We start from the raw sequence: 18,018 nt of genomic DNA, 5'->3' as shown, positions 1-18,018 counted from the left end.
ACAGATCTTAAAAGAATACATATCTGATTTCTCTTAAACTATTTTAAATCTTAGTTTTATTTGTAATTATTCTTGCAAGAAGCCTACAGTTCATCCTGAAATCCTCCCTCTTCTTCATTGAGGGTATCTAATTAGGGCCTAAAGTTCCACTGGTTCTAGCACTCAGTATTGCGTTTCAGATGTTTCTTCCTCTCTATTCCTTTTGGCACTAATTCCAACTTTGTGGTTTCTTTCTTAAACGTTTTTGCTTCCATTGTTGATCTCCAGGTCTATTGTCCATTCATTAGCACAGTCTTTAAAAAAAAAACAACATATGGCTATGTGACACCTCTGCTTAAACCCTATGGTTAGCTTCAGTCCCTGTTTCTGTTATCTACTGCATTCCATATATTACATTACAAGCACCCACAAAACTTTAGTGGCATATAGTAATAAGCATTTATTCTGTTCACAAGTCTGTAGATTGGTTGGGCTCACTCACGTGCTGGGAGTCAGCTGACTGTCAGCTAGTCTAGATTAGCTTCCGAGACTACTTGGCTCTGTTCTACATAGCCACTCACCTTCCTGTTGGCTAGCATGAGTCTTGTTCTCGTGTAGGGGCAGGGCTGTAAGGAGGATGAAGTAGACATGAGCACTCAATTAGATATATTATTGTCCCATTTTCCCAAAAGAAGTCATGTGACCAAATCCACAGTTATTGGGTGATGGGCAGCACTATCCAAGGGCATAGATACAGGGAAGTGTGAGTAATAACAGCAACAACAATAATGAAGTTTATCTACCTTAGTTCCTTTTGATTAGAGTAAAAACTTCAAATTTCTCATCATAATTTGGTCCCCATCTACTTTTCTAGCCTCATCTTTTGACTTTATGTGCTAGCCATACTTATAGTTGCTAGAATTATTCAACGTTCTCACCTGTGTTCTTTGTAATAGTGTTTTCCCAGTTTGGAATTAACAGAGGCTGCTCCTCCCGTGCACCCAGCTTTTATGTAGTGTATGCCTACTTACTCTTTAAAACACAGTTCAGACTCCAGTTCCTCTGAAGCCTTTCTTGACTTCCCTAACCAGAATTAGAAGCTTCCTTAGGTGTGAACACTTAACCCCTTACATTCCTTGAATGGGTTACTATAATGATTGGTTTACATTTCTGTTTCCCTATGGAGACTCTGAATTCCTTAAGGCAGGCGTGGATCATATGCTTACTCTTTAGTGAGTAAATAGTTCAGATAAGTTAAATAAAAAATTAATGCTGGAGAAAAGGAATGACAAATACAAAATTCAGGAGAGTGGCTGTTTTGGCAGGAAGGGGCGATGGATTACAGGGGTCCTCAAAAGTAATGTTAATGTAATATTCTAAGTTATATTTAGAATGCAATTAATAATTATTTAAAACTAGTACTGGGAACATACAGAAATTATTTTGATGAGAATACTTTTTTTCTGTTATTTTGAAGTCCATAGAGATAAGTAAAGTAGTGATCCAGTACTGGAATTCAGATTTATTATAATTTATTACTACTTTCTTCATTTAAATACCTAAAAATCTTTTGTTGATCCAGCAGTGAAGTGAATGAGGATATATGGCTCCAGCAAAATGCTCATTCCTTCCAAAATTGAACAGAGTTTCATTTTGTTTTTTACACCAGTAAGTACAAGTTTTATTGTTTGATGATACCCCAGTGCATATGTTTTAAAAGTATTATATGCAATTAAAAAGCAAAATTACTATGTATAAAATAATTAAGCAACAAGGATATATTGTACAGCACAGGGAAATACAACCGTTATTTGATACTCACTTTAAATGGAGTATAATCTATAAAAATATCGAATCACATAGAAAAACCAAAATAAATTTAATTCACTTTAATTTACTTAGACTAAATAATGTATCTAATATCTCATGTAGTAGATTGAAAGATAATAGAATGGCTCAGTTTTTAGAATAATTATTTTAAATGTTCATGTAGATATGCATGTAAGTTTTTATCAGTTCAAGACAAATTGTATTTTTAATTTTGCATTTTTATAGATCTCTTTAATATCTAGCTTAGTGGAAGACAGCTAGATTCTCATATGTGCTTTTGCATTTAATCTTTTGCAACATGTTGTTTTATGTGAGATATATGAAGAAGATTGGACCTCACATTGATACATTCTTGGAAAGGAAACTATTATTTTAATAGTAGCCTTTTAATATAATAGCACATGTACTTTTTTGATCTTATACCCCAAATTGACAAGTTGTTGTTTGCTTCTTAAAAATAATTGCACTGTAGTCTCTGAAACCATATCAGCTAATGTTTTGTAATTCTGTTACATTAAAATCCACTGATCTGTGTTGCTCTTTGAATGGATCTTTTACCCATGCTTGTTTTTTTGCTCAGTGTGTTGGTCACCTGAAAAATATTGGTTCCCTGAGTTATGCAGGTCTTCAAATGTTGACATATTATTATACAGTATCCCCCAAACCACATATGATCACTCTCATTAGAAAAATCTTTTAAGTGTTGGGAAGGTGTCAAGATGGCAGTGTCAGGTAGAAGTTTTCTAAAATTCTAAATTTGCTTAAAAATATGCATTTTATTATTGGCAACAAATTTTATCAGTTGTTTTTCTTCAAGGATAACATACTTACTTCATTTATTTTTCAGAAAATGTCTGAATAACCGTACTTGGATTGTTAGTTTTCTTTTGAGTAAATATCATGTTTCCTGGAAAAAGCAGCTACGTCAGCTTGCAGCTCAAACAATTGCATAAAATGCTTTTCCTTGAGACAACCATCATATATCAAGTAGCACTGTTTTATAGTTTTCTAAATCTCTTGAATTGTGACTTAATAGAAGGCAGCAAGATTCATATCTGCTTCTGCATTCAGTCTGTTGTTATATCAAAAGTCATGTAGCCTCTGGAAAATATCACATACACTTATAAGAGAGTAAGAGTGAAAAGACACATTTTTTTATCTTAGTATTGTTATGAAAATACCTGTAGAATCCCTGAAGACCCCAGACTGCACTGAGAACTGCTGCTTTAATCCGCATTCCCTTTTCACATATAAACAGCTACCCAAATAATGCCTTAGTAATGTCCTTTATAGGTATCTTACTGTTACCCCCAACCTCTATCCCTGACCCAGGACTCAATTCATGATCATGCAGTACATTTCAGTGTCATGTTTCTTTAGTGTCCTTTAGTCTGGAACAGTTCCTTGACTTCTCTTTGTCTTTCTTGACCTTGGCATTTTTGAAAAATACAGGGCAATTGTTTTGTAGACTATCCTTCAATTTGATCTGTCTGATGTTTCCCCAGGATTGGATATAGGTTAAGCATTTTTAGCAGGAATGCCATGTGGAGGACATCGGGTCCTCCTAAGTATGTCCTGTCAGGAGACAGGCACATCATGCCAGTTTGTCTGATGTTAGCTTTGATCACTTGGTTAAGAAGGGTGCTCACCAGATTTCCCACTCCATATTAATAGGTAATTTGTGAGGAGACATTTTGAGACTATGAAAATATTCTGTTACTCATCAAACTTTTGCCCTTCTAGCATCCATTGATGAAACTGTTAAAGCTTTTCCCAAAGTGGTTGTACTATTTTATATTCCTTCCAGAAATTTATGAGAGTTCTGGTCGCTCCCTGTCTTCTTTCCCTGTTGAACTGCTTTGGCACCTTTCTCAAAAATCAATTGAGCATATAAGTATATGTCTCTCTTTGGACACTCTAATCTGCTCCATGATCTTTTGGTCTATTCATATTCCAGTATGACACTCCTTCAGGTCAAGTAATGTAAGACACTTTCGTTCTTCTTTTTAAAAATTATTTTGACTCTTCTAGGTCCTTTACATCTTCATATAAATTTTAGACTCATATTGTCAGTTTCTAAAACTGTTGGACTTGTGATTGGAAATGTATTCAGTCTATAAATCAATCTGGAGATAATTGATGTCTTAATGATACTGAGCCTTCTAATCCATGAACAGGGTTAAATTTCCATTTATTTCAGTCTTATTCATTACCTCCCAGCACTCGGAGTTAGCAGATTAGAGGTCCTTTTTATTTTTATTGAATGGATCCCAGTGTATTTTGTTTTTCCATGCTACTGTAAATGAAACTTAAACATTTTTAATTTTCAACTTGTTTGTATCATGTCACTTTTCTAAGTCCATTTATTATTTCTAACGGTTTCTCTTCTGTTATATGTTGATTTCTTAGGATATTTTAAACAAATAGTCCTGTCATCTCTGAATAGAGACAATTTTAACTTCTTTCTTTCCACTCTCTTTTTCTGTCATAACTTTTAATTTTATTTTTTAATGCCTTATTGCACTGATTTGGACTTCCAGTACAGTATTAAATAGAAGAGATGAGAATAGACATCCTCATTTTGTTTCATGTCTTAGCAGGAAAGCATTCTGTATTTCACCATTTTAGATTTAGGATTTTCATACATTCTTTATCAGATTGAGGAAGTTCATTTCTATTCCTAGTTTGCTGTGAGTTCTTCCTGATGCATATTTGTTGGGTTTATCAAGTGCTTGTTCTACAATATATTTATTGATAAGATTGTGTATTTTTCCCCTTTATTCTTTTACTTTTTTTTTTTGGCCACGCCACACAGCTTGCAGGATCTTAGTTCCCTGACCAGGGATTGAACCCAGGCCCCAGCAGTGAAAGCACAGAGTCCTAACTACTGGACCACCAGGGAATTCCCCCTTTACTCTTTCAATGTGGAAAATTACCTTGATTGATTTTCAAATGTAAAATTGACTTTGCATTTGTGAAATAAAACCCTTGTAGTTATGAAATATTATTCTTATATATTGCTGTATTCTATTTGATGTCTTGTTAAAGATTAGTTTTATTTCTGTATTCATGAGATATACTAGCTACCTGCATGTTACTTCTGCTCTTCCTCCTTTGTAATATTGTTATTTGGTTTCAATGTTATGTTGTCCTCATAAAATATGTAAGTTAGGAATGAATAGAATACAAGTTTAAAAAAAGGAGGTCTTTTTCTTCCTCTGTTTTCTGAAAAATTTTGTGTAAAATTGATACTATTTTTTCCTTAAGTGTTTGATAAATTTTATGAGTGTAGGCATCTGTGGCTGGCCTTCTCTTTGTGGAAAGATTTAAAATTATGAATCCAAGTTTTCAGATTTTCTCTTTCATCTTGTGTCAATTTTAATAAGTTATATTTTTTCCAAGGAATATGTCCATTTTATCTACATGGTCAAATTTTACTGTGTTTTTCGATGATAGTTCCTTATTTTGTTTTTAATTTCTATTGATAGTATTGCTTTCATTTCTGATACTGGCAATTTGTATTTTCTCCCTTTAAAAAAAAATTAGTCTTGCTAGTAGTTTATAATTCTATGAATGTTTCAAAAAAAACTTTATTAATTTTCTCTTTTTTTTTGGTCTGTTCTGTAGTCTCTTGGTTTCTAGTCTTATCTTTATTCCCTTTTTCTCCTTAGTTAGGAAGTAATTTGCTCATCATTTTAATAGCACTTGTGCTAATTAAGCTGAAGCAAGAAATTCTGTTATTCTCCTATTAAAACTTCAGATTTTACACTCTAGGAAATATGGCATCGATACATTATATCTTACCTGATACTTGTTTTTCAGATTATTTAATTACAGAGGAAATTCTTTCTTTCTTTTTTTTTTTTTTACTAAGCAAAGAACTTTATTAACCTTTTTTAAACTTTATTCCCAGGCTTCTTCAGCTTAATTAGCTGCAAAGAATGAATTGTATATAAGCAAAAACCAAAAAGAGCCACAGTGTCCAGGGGCTTGGGCTTAAAAATATTAGAGATCTAGATTTTATCAGATCCATAAACAAAACTTTAAAAAGCAGTCATATAAAATAGCAGCTCCCAGTAACTTCTTCAAGATTTATCTTCTTCAGAAGTTAACTCAGTTCAGTTTGCTTCATTCTTGGAAGCCTCATCAAAATTCTCCACAAGATCTGGAACTTCATCATCGTCATCCTCTCCAGTGGCAAGTGGTGCTTTTCCATCCACAGGTTATTTGGGCAGAGCTTCAGCCAGTCTCCTTCAACTGGTCGGACTGTCTGCACCAAGGTGGTTTAAGGTGCTGGATAGCATTTCTGTCAGCTGCTTTGTCTCAGCATGGCCTGTAATGGTGAAAATGTTTGCTGCCAGAGATGCCTGAACTTTAGGGTTGTTAAAGTGGATGACTGTCCCTTGGTTTGTGAGCATATTCACTTCTTCAATACCAGAGATATTGTTTACCTGTAACTTCCTTAAGGAGAACTGAAGTTTTTTGTTGTCTGCTGTGGCTGTTCTATGAACCACCTTCTTTCTGCAAGCAGTTCCTTTCCCACCACTGTGCATTTGTGCCTGCAGTTTGGCGAGGTTTCTCCTGGTTCATGATAGTTTCTTTCATCTTGTTGCAGTGGAAATGGGGCCGTGTAGGGGACTAGGGTTGGCACTTAGGGGTTCTCGGGCAGACCAGCTGAGGTTAGGAGCACACACACAGGGACGCAAGGTGGCAGCTGGAGCGGAAATTCTTTAAGTAACGTTTCTACCCTATCTGCTGAAGATTTCCCTTCACTAAAATCTCTAAAAATAATTTTTAAAATAGTAATTAGTGTGAACACTAAATTGCAGATTTAAATCAACTTAATATCTGGATTAATAACACTAATATCAAACTGTTCTTCCTGTCTAATATTTTTATTCCTTCATTTAATCTAAATAATGCTGGATTACTCTTCCTATAATACTGCTTTTTAATTTTATATCCTTCTCTAGAAACCTATAATAATTTTTTAATGCTTGCAAGATTACATTCAGTTCTCCTCTGTCAGTCATTCACAGGCTTTCTATTTCTACCTTATACTTCAACTCTGTTATTTCTGTGGTAGGAATTCTTTATCTCAGTCATAACCCCACATGTTGTATTTAGTGTATTTTTGCTTTTGTTTCTCTTATCTTTGGGAGAAAAGAATCTGGAAGAGTGGAAAGAACACAGTGTTTGGCTTGGTTACACTGGGGCTTAGATTCTCTATCTTAGTTTTGTGACTATAGACAGATTACTTAGACTTTGTGAAATGGTGGTATTATTTCTTTATGGAGTTGTTACAAGGATAAATGAAATATATACACACATACATAATAATAATATAGACAGAATTTAGTAGATATTTAACAAATATTAGTTCTCTTTCCTTTTCCCTCTTTCAAATAATCCAGTCCTACCCAATTGAAGTTCCTTTTTTTTATTTTTTCATGAACTCCTTTTTTGGGCCTTATACTACAGTTTTTTGTTGTTTGTTTTCTTTTTTTACCTTTTATTCTGTCCTGTGATACAAGTGATCTCAACTAATTAATTTTTATTGATAATATATTGTTCTTCATTTTGTTCCCTAGTTGTTTAATGCAGCTGAGTCATTTATTGTCAGGAGAGTCAATTTTATATAATGTAAAGGCTGGATGAAGAAGTCAAGACTTGGATTCTCATTCTGCTTCTGTCACTAGCTTACTAGCTTTCAGGATGATATCATTCCTCTTTGAGCTTATATCTCCTTATCTTTAAAAGGAGATCATTAAACTACACTTTTATTAAGGTTCCTACCAATTATGAAATTCTAAATATTCTTGGAGTGCCTGTTTTATGCTAGATTCTGATGAAGCATACAAAAATATTTTGAAAAACCAAATGTGTCTTTAAGTAGATTGACATGTACAAAAGAATTAAGGTCTATACACAAATGACTAAAATATAATGGAGTATATAGTAAAAGCCATATAAGTGTTATAAACAGAGTGCCATAGAATAGAGAATAGTTCATCTCATCTTTCCTGGTAGAGTTTAAGCTTTTCTAAGTAAGATTTGTGTCTCCTACTGCTTCTTTTATTTTCCCCTAGAGATTTAAGCCTAGTATTGGACATATATATTAGTCGGACTTGATACAAGATTCTGAGCAAACCTTTTCATGAAAGTAAACAAAATAGGGCATTTAATTTTGTCTTCTGTTATTTATTCTTTGAATTTTTTTCTTTTCATTCTTTTTTTTGCTCTCCACAGAATGGTCCTAGTGCTAGATCATGTCACAAAATGTGCATTGACATTCAACGAAGGCAAATCTACACACTGGGGCGTTATTTGGATTCCTCTGTGAGGAACAGCAAATCTCTGAAAAGTGATTTCTATCGTTATGACATTGACACAAACACATGGATGTTACTCAGTGAGGATACTGCTGCTGATGGAGGACCGAAGCTGGTGTTTGATCATCAGGTTTGGTGCACAGATAACTGTATGGTGGAATTAATTAGTGCTCAGTGACTGTTGCTCTTAGAGTTTATTTCACATGTTATGCTGAGTTTTCTATTGGTGGTTTCTACTACAAATACCTATGACAGATAATAAAAAGAATTACTGTTTCAGTAGATATAAAGTTATTCTTTAAAAGTTATTTTCTCTTGTTTGGTGCAGAATAAAATACTAAGATCTCAAAACACAGTTGTTAATTTATAAAAAATTTATAGAGAGTAGATGGAGCAATACATATTAGGAAAAACAGATTTAGTTTTATGATATTCATAAATCATACCAATAACAACTTGCCCTTTTAAAACTTTTTATTCTACATTCCTGGAAAATTTTTAATTATTTTATAATGAGTTCAAGAATTGGAAATGTAGAGTTTTTCTTCCAATGCGAGTGAAATATATTTACTTTTGTATATAATCACAAACTCAGTATAAAACAGATAAGAATTTGGCGTGTACTAGATGAAGTTTAAATTCAGCACCAATAGAAGTCCTAGAATGATGTTGTAGACAAGAAGACTATATACAGCAATCTCTTAAACCATTTAAATATTAATATGTATGTAGCTGTCATATCATCATCCCCATTATCATTGTTATCTGTCTTTGAAAACTTATTTTATATCAGTTCAGTACAGGTCAGTACTACCTCAAACAAAAGAGTAGCCACTTTGAATTCTGTAGGCAGTTTTGCTTGGCTTAACCCATATCCAAAGGTTTTTGGAGTATGGGGAAGAAAAAGACTTTTAAAAAATCTGTAACACTATTGATGAACAAAGCATTATGTATTACTTGAGAAATGGGGAGTGGTGCTAGAATTTATGACAGAATCTAGCTTATGCCTAATATCTAGACATTAAAACCCAAGTCTTTATTTATTGTTTCTTTACCAGTTTTTGTTAATTCTTTGCTTTAAAACTTTCCTCCTGCCATATTTATACTAACAAGTAGTTTTAATAGAATGGTAAGGAAAAGAGGAGTGGCTTATATGTCTATTGAGTATGTGGTGGGTGGAAAATCAAAAACATTAGTCTTCAGAGTACTCCCTAGATTGAATTTGGAACTTGTGCTGGCTATATGTAACCGAGCTCTGTAAAGCTTTGCACTTCTCTGCTGACATCCTCAGTGTTGTTCATGTGGAAAATAAGAACTCCCAAAAAAGTTAGACTTCTTCTGATCTTTTAAAAACAGAACATCAGCAGATAACGTTGTTAGGGAAACAGTTTATTTTCTTGCCTCCAACTGGTTACAAATTTCTTTTCCAAAAGAGGCTTATGTTTTTACAGGTTGAAAAAAAGAATAATTTAGGGGTAGTCTGAGTATAGCACATATGCTGTCCTTGTGTGGGGGCCTTTGTTTCTCTTGACTTTGGTAAAACAGAATGTTCCCTGAAGCCTAGGTTCAATAATGCTTGGTTTTCAACTCATTAGGTGTTATTAACAGAACACTAGGGGTGAAGAAGCCAGGATTTCAGTGCTAATTCAGCCACCAGCTGCTTCTGTGACCTTGAACAATTAACACAATGTATAAGCCTCCATTTTCTGTTCTGTTTCATGAAAATAAAGTTGTAAGTTGGAACCTACTCCAAAAATTACTTGGAGTTGTTTGTGACACTTTAAGATTTGACACTTAACATTCAGATTTGAGAGGAACGTGAGAAAGTTAGAGGCCTGAAGATATGGTTAAAAGTTACTTTGCCATTTTGAATTTTAACATATTTAAAAAATTAAAATTCAAAGACATTTGTATTTCCTAAGGACACAGTGGCAGCTTAGTTCTGAAGCTTTCCATGTTGTTGCTTTGTGTGATCTTTCAGGAACAATGAGAACCAAACAAAAAGATTTAAAAAAAACACAAGTCACATATTCAGCAAAACCAGAAGCCAAAGAAAACCCACAACTCCCAATTCCTTGTAAGTTTAGCCAAAAACAACTGGAATACCCAGAACCTGTATTGAAACTCACAGCAATGTAATGGGAGAACTGGGAATGTAGAGGAAGCTTAGCAGAAGTACATCGTAATGGAAGTGTCATGAGCAGAGCAGAAATTGAACCCAGTGCAGCCACTGGGGGAGTCAGTTAAATACCATGTGGAAAGTGCCTAGCAAGGCCCATAAGTGGTAGATATCAGAAAGCACCATCTTCCCAAAGCAAAGGAAACACTATGACAAGTGGGGACAGTGGCTCTTTATGCATGTCCATTGAAGGAACTGGGGGAGCTCAAGGCTCGAGATAGAAGCCCCCTAAACCAGATGAGGTTCATAGTTAGAGAAGATGGCTTCACAGAAGTGCCATATTTTGAAGAAGCCATTCAGTTCAGTAGCAATAGAGGAGGAAGTCCTTGAGCAAGAATGTCACACTTCCATAGGGACCTTGTATTATCTGGTCCAGGGGAATTCAGCTCATTTTAAATATGAAAAACTAAAAAGCAGTAAACACCAAATCTTTAGAGAAGTACTCTAAAGAAAAACAATAAAAGGAAAAAGAATAGCAAAAACTTTCTTTCATGCAACAGCAGATGAAAATTATATTCCAATATTCTAACATGAATTAATTGACTTAATGAAGCTTGAAACTCTGAAGAAAACTACAAGGCATACATTCAAGAATGCAGATGAGATGGCCAAATAATAGGAGCAGGTGTAAATCTGCTGGACCTGGTAAATCTCAAGAAAGAAATTGAAGAAAAATATAGTAACACTTCAAAAAATGAAGACTAGTTTACAAGGAGCATAAAGAAGAATAGGTTAGGGTCATAAGAAATAAGAAAGGCAGGTAAAGAAAACAAATATAGATATAAGGGCTAGCCAGAAAATTAGATAGAGAAGGCAGGCAAAAGAGAGCCAACGTACACATAATTGGAGACATTAAAGAAGAAAACCAAAACAATGGAACAGAAGAAATATTTGTACATAAAATTCAAGAAGACTTTCCTCAAGAAGGAAGCCTATTCCACATAGTATAAGAGGACCTGATATTGATAAATTCAGGGAAAATTGACCTAGGCATTCAACTCTAAGATATATATATATTACTAACACTGAATTTCAAAGATAAAGAGGCCATTTGGTGGGCAACTAGATGAAATGATCCAGAAGTAAAATGAGACTGATATCAGATTTCTCTACAGCTGTATTCAGTGCCAAGAGACAATAGAGCAATATCTAGAAGGTATTCAAAGAAAAGACAGTGTGAGCCAAGGGTTTTTATATCTAGCCAAACTGTCCTTCAAATATAAGCACATTTTGAGGAAATTGCTAGAAAATGGAATGTGAGCTAATCAAGAAATGACAGGAGAAACTTTAATCACAGTATTGGAGATCTCAGCTCATTGGCATTCTCCCTGGGTCATTGTGGATCATTGGCAGGCTGAACATATATTTTTACCCTCCTCCTGCCCAACATCCTGTGAAATGACAAGAGAATATATTAGTAATAGTGTAGAAAAAGAAAGAATGCCCTTAGGGAATTTAAAGTATTTGAGGGAATTTCTCAAAGAAAGCAGGTAGGATCAGATCCAACCAGAAGAAACCACAACCTATAAGATAGCAGCAACTTGAGTCTCAAAGCATATAGTTGGGGCAAACAGTAGATGATCAGTTGGAGATGAAACAGCAGGACATTTTCCAGGTTGACTGAGTAGCATTGAACTGTGATAATTATTAATAGGTCAAGTGTTCAGTGTGGTCATTGGAGCTGGACAGATAGAGCAATACTCCTAAGAGGCACTGTAGAGCTGCTGCAGAACCTTTCACAGCATCATGTCTCATCTTGCCTTACCCAGTCCCTTGAGGTAGACTACTGTATATTGCAACAGGCAAATGAATAGGGATTCTCAGATACAAAGAAGACTAAAACAATAACCCCCAAATCCAAATATTTGAAGATAATTAATACTATGAGATATGAGGTTCTGAACTCAACAGATTAAGAATCAACAAAGAAGAACAGTTTGTAATGTAAATTGAAGAAGTCTTTAAGATAAATTTAAGTGATTTCTTAGAGCAATTCAGGAGGCTATTGCATTCATGAAAAGGAAATATATAGAAAAATTATAAATTAAAGATTTGATAGTGAAATTAAAATCTCAGTAGATAGATTAAAAAGCAGTGTGGACATACCTCTAAATGGTTACTAAATTAGTGAGGTAAGATTATGAGAGAAAAGTTAAACAGAGAAAAGGGTCTGAAGTTCCAACATCCACCTTATAGGAGTTCTAGAAAGAGAATGGAGGCCAAAACAACAAGAACAAACCACTCAAGGTAAAAATGAAGAAAATTCTCAGAGCTGAAGAAAGATCGTTTTCAGAATGAAAGAAATTCCAAGTGCAGATCAGAATGAATGAAAAAAGAATATCCCTACCTAGATACTTCCTTAATGAAATTTCAGAACCAAGGAAGAAGAGAAAATCCTAAAAGCTACAGAGAAAACTGGTTACCTTTGTAGGTAAGCAAGGATCAGATTAACATGAGGCATTTTTGGAGGTTGGCAGGAGGTAGGGTTACTTAGAAGGCTTTATAGCAATAGCTTCAAATTTTGTGAGGAGGAAATTATCTTGAACCCAACCTAACCCTAGCCAATTTTGTGTTCATGTGATAAAGTAAAATAAATAGACGGTTTTAAATTAAAAAGCAGTTGGGGATGGGGTGGGGAATAAGTGGCTATCCATTATTTATTTGCTTTTATTTTATTTTAATTTATTTATTATCTACTTATTTATTTATGGCTGTGTTGCGTCTTTGTTGCTGCGCGGACTTTTTCTAGTTGCGGTAAGCGGGGCTACTCTTTTGTTGCGGTGCGTGGGCGTCTCATTGTGGTGGCTTCTCTTGTTGCGGAGCACGGGCTCTAGGCGTGCAGGCTTCATTAGTTGTGGCTTGCGGGCTCTAGAGCGCAGGCTTTGTAGTTGTGGCCCACGGTCTTAGTTGCTCCACAGCATGTGGGATCTTCCGGGACCAGGGCTGGAACCTGTGTCCCCTGCATTGGCAGGTGGATTCTTAACTGCTGCGCCACCAGGGAAGTCCTGTTTATTTGCTTTTAGAAATTAAATATACCTAACCTGACAGAGTAGGCTTAAAAGATTTCTTCAAGTCTTGAGGGAAAAGATTCTCTGATCTCACAGAGTTTAATAAGCCATTGGATTTTCAAACATTTTTCAGAGATTAAAAATTAAAAGGAAACCATAAGCTGACGAACAACATAAAGTTTCCTACAGTGATTAAAACTTGTTATGAACAACATAACGTTTCCTAGAGTGATTAAAACTTGTTATTTGGGGCTTCCCTGGTGGCGCAATGGTTGAGAGTCCGCCTGCCGATGCAGGGGACACGGGTTCGTGCCCCGGTCCGGGAAGATCCCACATGCAGCGGAGTGGCTGGGCCCGTGAGCCATGGCCGCTGGGCCTGCGCGTCCGGAGCCTGTGCTCTGCAACGGGAAAGGCCACAACAGTGAGAGGCCCGCGTACACGCAAAAAAAAAAAACTTGTTATTTGGTAATTGACCCTCATTGAAACTACCTATCTTATCCAGGGAAGAACCAAGCTGAAGGAATAAAATTGTTTCTGTTTTGTGTCATTGTTCTAAGATATGGGAAAGAATCAAGCTAAACAGTATCTTCGTCCCTTTTTGGGTTGGTTTGGTCCGCCATGCAAGAAAGAGCTACTAAGATAAAGATGTTTATGCCTCTCCCCTGATAACAAATGAGAATAGCTATATCAAAATGAAATTTAAATATCCCCAAAAGGAAAGAGAAGCTCCCTTTGTAGCCATATAAAGTAGAACCATAGGAGCTAGATAACAGAGATTGAACCAAATTAGTATGAATCTGTGAACTTACGAAAATGTAAATAGACTCACATTATGTGTGTCCCTCAACAATGTATGGATTGCTTTTCATGATATAATCATTTAAGATTAAAGGGTAGGATCACTTTTCTTTGTAGTGCCAGGGACATAAAAGCTTTGACATCTCAGTTTTTCAGCCGTGTTCCCGAAGATTTCACCCTTAAGGAATTGTAGATTTTCATCTTAATTTATGGAAGTCTGCCAGAAACCTGGGAAATGGCAAGTGAGTGAATCTATTTAGTGGTAGGTAAAGATTAGGAGGCGCTAGAATCCTTTCTTTTTAATATTTAATATTAATTTTAAAATAAGCTTTACAGTTATTTTAATAGTTTCTTATTAAAAACAATACAAAAAATAGATAAGTAGCAGGAGTAAATTGATGGGAGGAGAGAATTGAACATATAATGGCTAGTATTTGTGCTTTAGCAACAACAATAAAGAAATAGGTGTTTTACATACACTTTATTCTTTAAACATAAATGCCACTTGTATTCAGCATCTAATTACCAACTTGAACTTACGTATTCTTCGAAATAGAATTTGTTTCACCTGGAGACTGATTGCTGCAAATGTCTTGTGTTTGTTTTGCTATTTGGTAACAACATAATTTGAAGAATTTTGTAAAATAAATGCGGAGAGGTGAATTAAGCTGCATCACTCTTATTCGCATATCTTCTCTCTTATTAAATGGTAGCAAGAGGAATAGAATGCTTGCCTAGAATGGAGAGAGGGGGGTTTTTATAAGGAGGATGTGATCACTGTTTGCCCACAAAGTATGATCAGTGTTTACTCTTAGTTATAAGTCAGTACCTAATGTATTATTGGTTGATTTGGTGAAAATTATGCAGCTTCAAGAAAGCATAAAGCTCCTTAACCCAGCATATTTTATTCTCACTGGAAAAAAAATGGAAACCTGAAAAGGCATTTAGAAATCCATCCTGAATCTCTGCCAGGTGTTGAGCAGTATTTTAATAAGTGCATATGATAATCAGGGATGGTATTTGGTGTTATTAAGACAATGTTCACTTTCTTTGAGATTCTAAAACCACACATATTGGTTTCATTTTAGCACATATGATAGGAACAATCTAAAACTATTCAATCTGTTGCCTTGTTCTATAGATGTGTATGGACTCAGAAAAACATATGATCTACACCTTTGGTGGTAGAATTTTGACATGTAATGGCAGTGTAGACGACAGCAGAGCCAGTGAACCACAATTCAGTGGATTGTTTGCTTTCAACTGTCAGTGTCAAACCTGGAAACTTCTTCGAGAGGACTCCTGTAATGCTGGGCCTGAGGACATCCAGTCTCGTATAGGACACTGCATGCTATTCCACTCAGTAAGAATATTCTGTACATTGTCTTATGTTATTGTGTCATGTATCTCTCAATAGGAAAAGCAGTGGTGAAATATAATTCTTCAGTAAGAGCAAATTTTTCATTAGAAATAAATGTGTTGGCAATGATAGACAAAAACAAAGCTACCTTTAACATAGAACTGTTTGCTAATTATAAGATTCTTCTGTCAACCTAATAATTCCTAAGTAGTTATCAGCTGAGTACTAATCTAGGCACTTTAATGACTAACTTCACTGCTTATATGTAGTAGCTATTTCTCTTTCTTATATACCTTTCTACTTACTGTTTTCTCTTAGTGTCTAGAAGATCAATTTTCTTATCTGTTCTTATTTTCCCCTCTGCTACTCTCCATTAAGTGCAAAGGATTAAGAATTGACTTAATGGAATTAGAATTAAAATTTATCAGCAAAAACCAGCATACAGACATTTCTTTAACCTTTTTTTTTTTTTTTTTTGCGGTACGCGGGCCTCTCACCATTGTGGCCTCTCCCATTGCGGAGCACAGGCTTCGGACATGCAGGCTTAGCAGCCATGTCTCACGGGCCCAGCCACTCCGCGGCACGTGGGATCCTCCCGGACCGGGGCATGAAGCCGCGTCCCCTGCATCAGCAGGCGGACTGTCAACCACTGCGCCACCAGGGAAGCCCTCTTTAACCTTTTTATGTGCTATAGTGAAAACTTGGGCTTCTTGCTGTGAACATACCTTTAAAAATACACTGTGAAATATTTTTAACATATACCAAAGTAGAGAGAAGAGTATAATAAATTCCCATGTACTTATTTATCAGTTTCAACAGTTAGCATTATTCGACTGTTCATTTTTCATATATCTAACCCACTTATATCTTTTTTTTTTAATGTTTCTTTGATTTTTAAGTTTATTCTTAAGTTTTATTGTGTTGAGGTATTTTGAAGCAAATTCCAGACATTGTATCATTACACCTATAAATACCGTATTGTATCACTAACAGGTAAGGACTTTTAAAAACATAATTATAGCATCATTATAAAACCCAACCAAAGTATTGACAAAAACGATTTCTTTATATCATTTAATATTGCATTCATTTTTTTCCCTAAAATACTGAAAAATACCTTTTCATAGTTGTTTTATCCAAGTCAGGATCCAGAAAAGGTCTATGTATATTGCATTTGGTTGTTAAAGCTCTTAAATTTCTTCTAATCTGTAACAGTACTCCCCTCTCCTATTTTTTTCCCTCTGTATACCACTTATTTGTTAAAGCAAGTAAATCTAGAACTTCCCATTTTCTCAGTTTGACCGATTTTATACTCATGGTGTCATTTAACATGATCCTCTATCTTCGGTATTTCCTGTGAGCTGGTGTGTAGATCCAGAGGCTTGAATTTAGTTTAGATTCACTCTGCTTTTTAGGGCGGGCCAAAAGGGGAGTTGCAAGAATACTTCACAGCTGGTCTGATTGCAAGATATAAAGAGACATTTAATGCGTAGTTGCCATACTTTTGGTGATGTTAAAATTGTTCTGGTGGGTTTAGGTGTTAACAGCCTGATTGATCAATTATAAAGTTTCCTGTCAACTTGTTATCTGATGGGTTTAGCAGCCACTGATAGTCATAGACTATAGTGACTATAGTCATAGACTAATCTATAGTCATAGATTTTAGTAGGGTTTGAAAAATGGTCATTTTTCTAATCACATAATTTCTTCATTTATTAACTGTTATTGTACTATAAAAGCTTATCCTCGTTAACTAACTGGCTACCCTAATATGTAAACCGCACAGGATAGGTAATATAAATGTTTGATTCTTTTCCTCTGTCACCTTTTCATGTTAATGAGCTGAGGCTCTAGAGTTTACCAATTTTTTTTTTTTTTAAGTATTATTATGAACTTGGGAATTTTATTGATTTTATGTGTTTAATCCAATGCTGTCATTATTCTTTTTTTTTTTTTTTTTTTTGTGGTATGCGGGCCTCACGCTGTTGTGGCCTCTCCTGTTGCGGAGAACAGGCTCTGGACGCGCAGGCTCAGTGGCCATGTCTCATGGGCCCAACCACTCCGCGGCATGTGGAATCTTCCCAGACCGGGGTACGAACCCGTGTCCCCTGCATCGGCAGGCAGACTCTCAACCACTGCGCCACCAGGGAAGCCCCATTATTCTTTTTGATCCCTTAATTTTTCTCTATCTTCAGCCAGTGGGAGTGCCCACCTCCCAGTATACCTTTGCATATATGGACACGTGCATATATGTATGTATGTCTTTTTTAGTAAGAGAAAAATCATGAGTTCATACTGATATGTCCAAGTCAAATTTAAGATCATAGAGTTTTAAAATTTAATATCTTTGATTTTGTTTTTGTGTATCTTTTAAGGTTAAAATCCTACTTCCTAATGACGATATGTTTCTTGCTCTGTCTTTCTATAATAGTTTACAGAATAGCAAAACTAACAACAAAATCACTGAGTGCTGTTTAAGATTGCTTTCTGATTATTTTTCTGTTCAGGATATTGCCTACTAGGGATGGGAGT

The 18,018-nt window shown here is 35.3% G+C and overlaps 1 protein-coding gene and 1 pseudogene across 5 annotated transcripts in view; one reads left to right on the top strand and one right to left on the bottom strand.

The window, feature by feature from the left end:
- MKLN1 (muskelin 1) overlaps window positions 1–18,018 on the top strand; it is a 178,216-nt gene that overhangs the window by 111,930 nt on the left and 48,268 nt on the right. For 4 of the 5 annotated variants that reach the window (XM_024737953.1, XM_024737951.1, XM_024737952.1 and 1 more), the window contains exons 10-11: window positions 8,059–8,271; window positions 15,268–15,489. In XM_024737953.1, the coding sequence (XP_024593721.1) occupies window positions 8,059–8,271; window positions 15,268–15,489 (435 nt within the window). The remainder of the gene's footprint in view (window positions 1–8,058; window positions 8,272–15,267; window positions 15,490–18,018) is intronic. The other variant, XM_024737950.1, reaches the window with a different exon arrangement.
- On the bottom strand, window positions 5,883–6,414 carry LOC112394950 (transcription factor BTF3 pseudogene; annotated as a pseudogene).

This window comes from Neophocaena asiaeorientalis, unplaced genomic scaffold (genome assembly GCF_003031525.2).
Source record: "Neophocaena asiaeorientalis asiaeorientalis breed wild unplaced genomic scaffold, Neophocaena_asiaeorientalis_V1.1 scaffold364, whole genome shotgun sequence".
NCBI lineage: Eukaryota > Metazoa > Chordata > Mammalia > Artiodactyla > Phocoenidae > Neophocaena > Neophocaena asiaeorientalis.
Note: the sequence above shows the minus strand (reverse complement) of the source record. Positions and strands in the feature narration are given on the sequence as shown.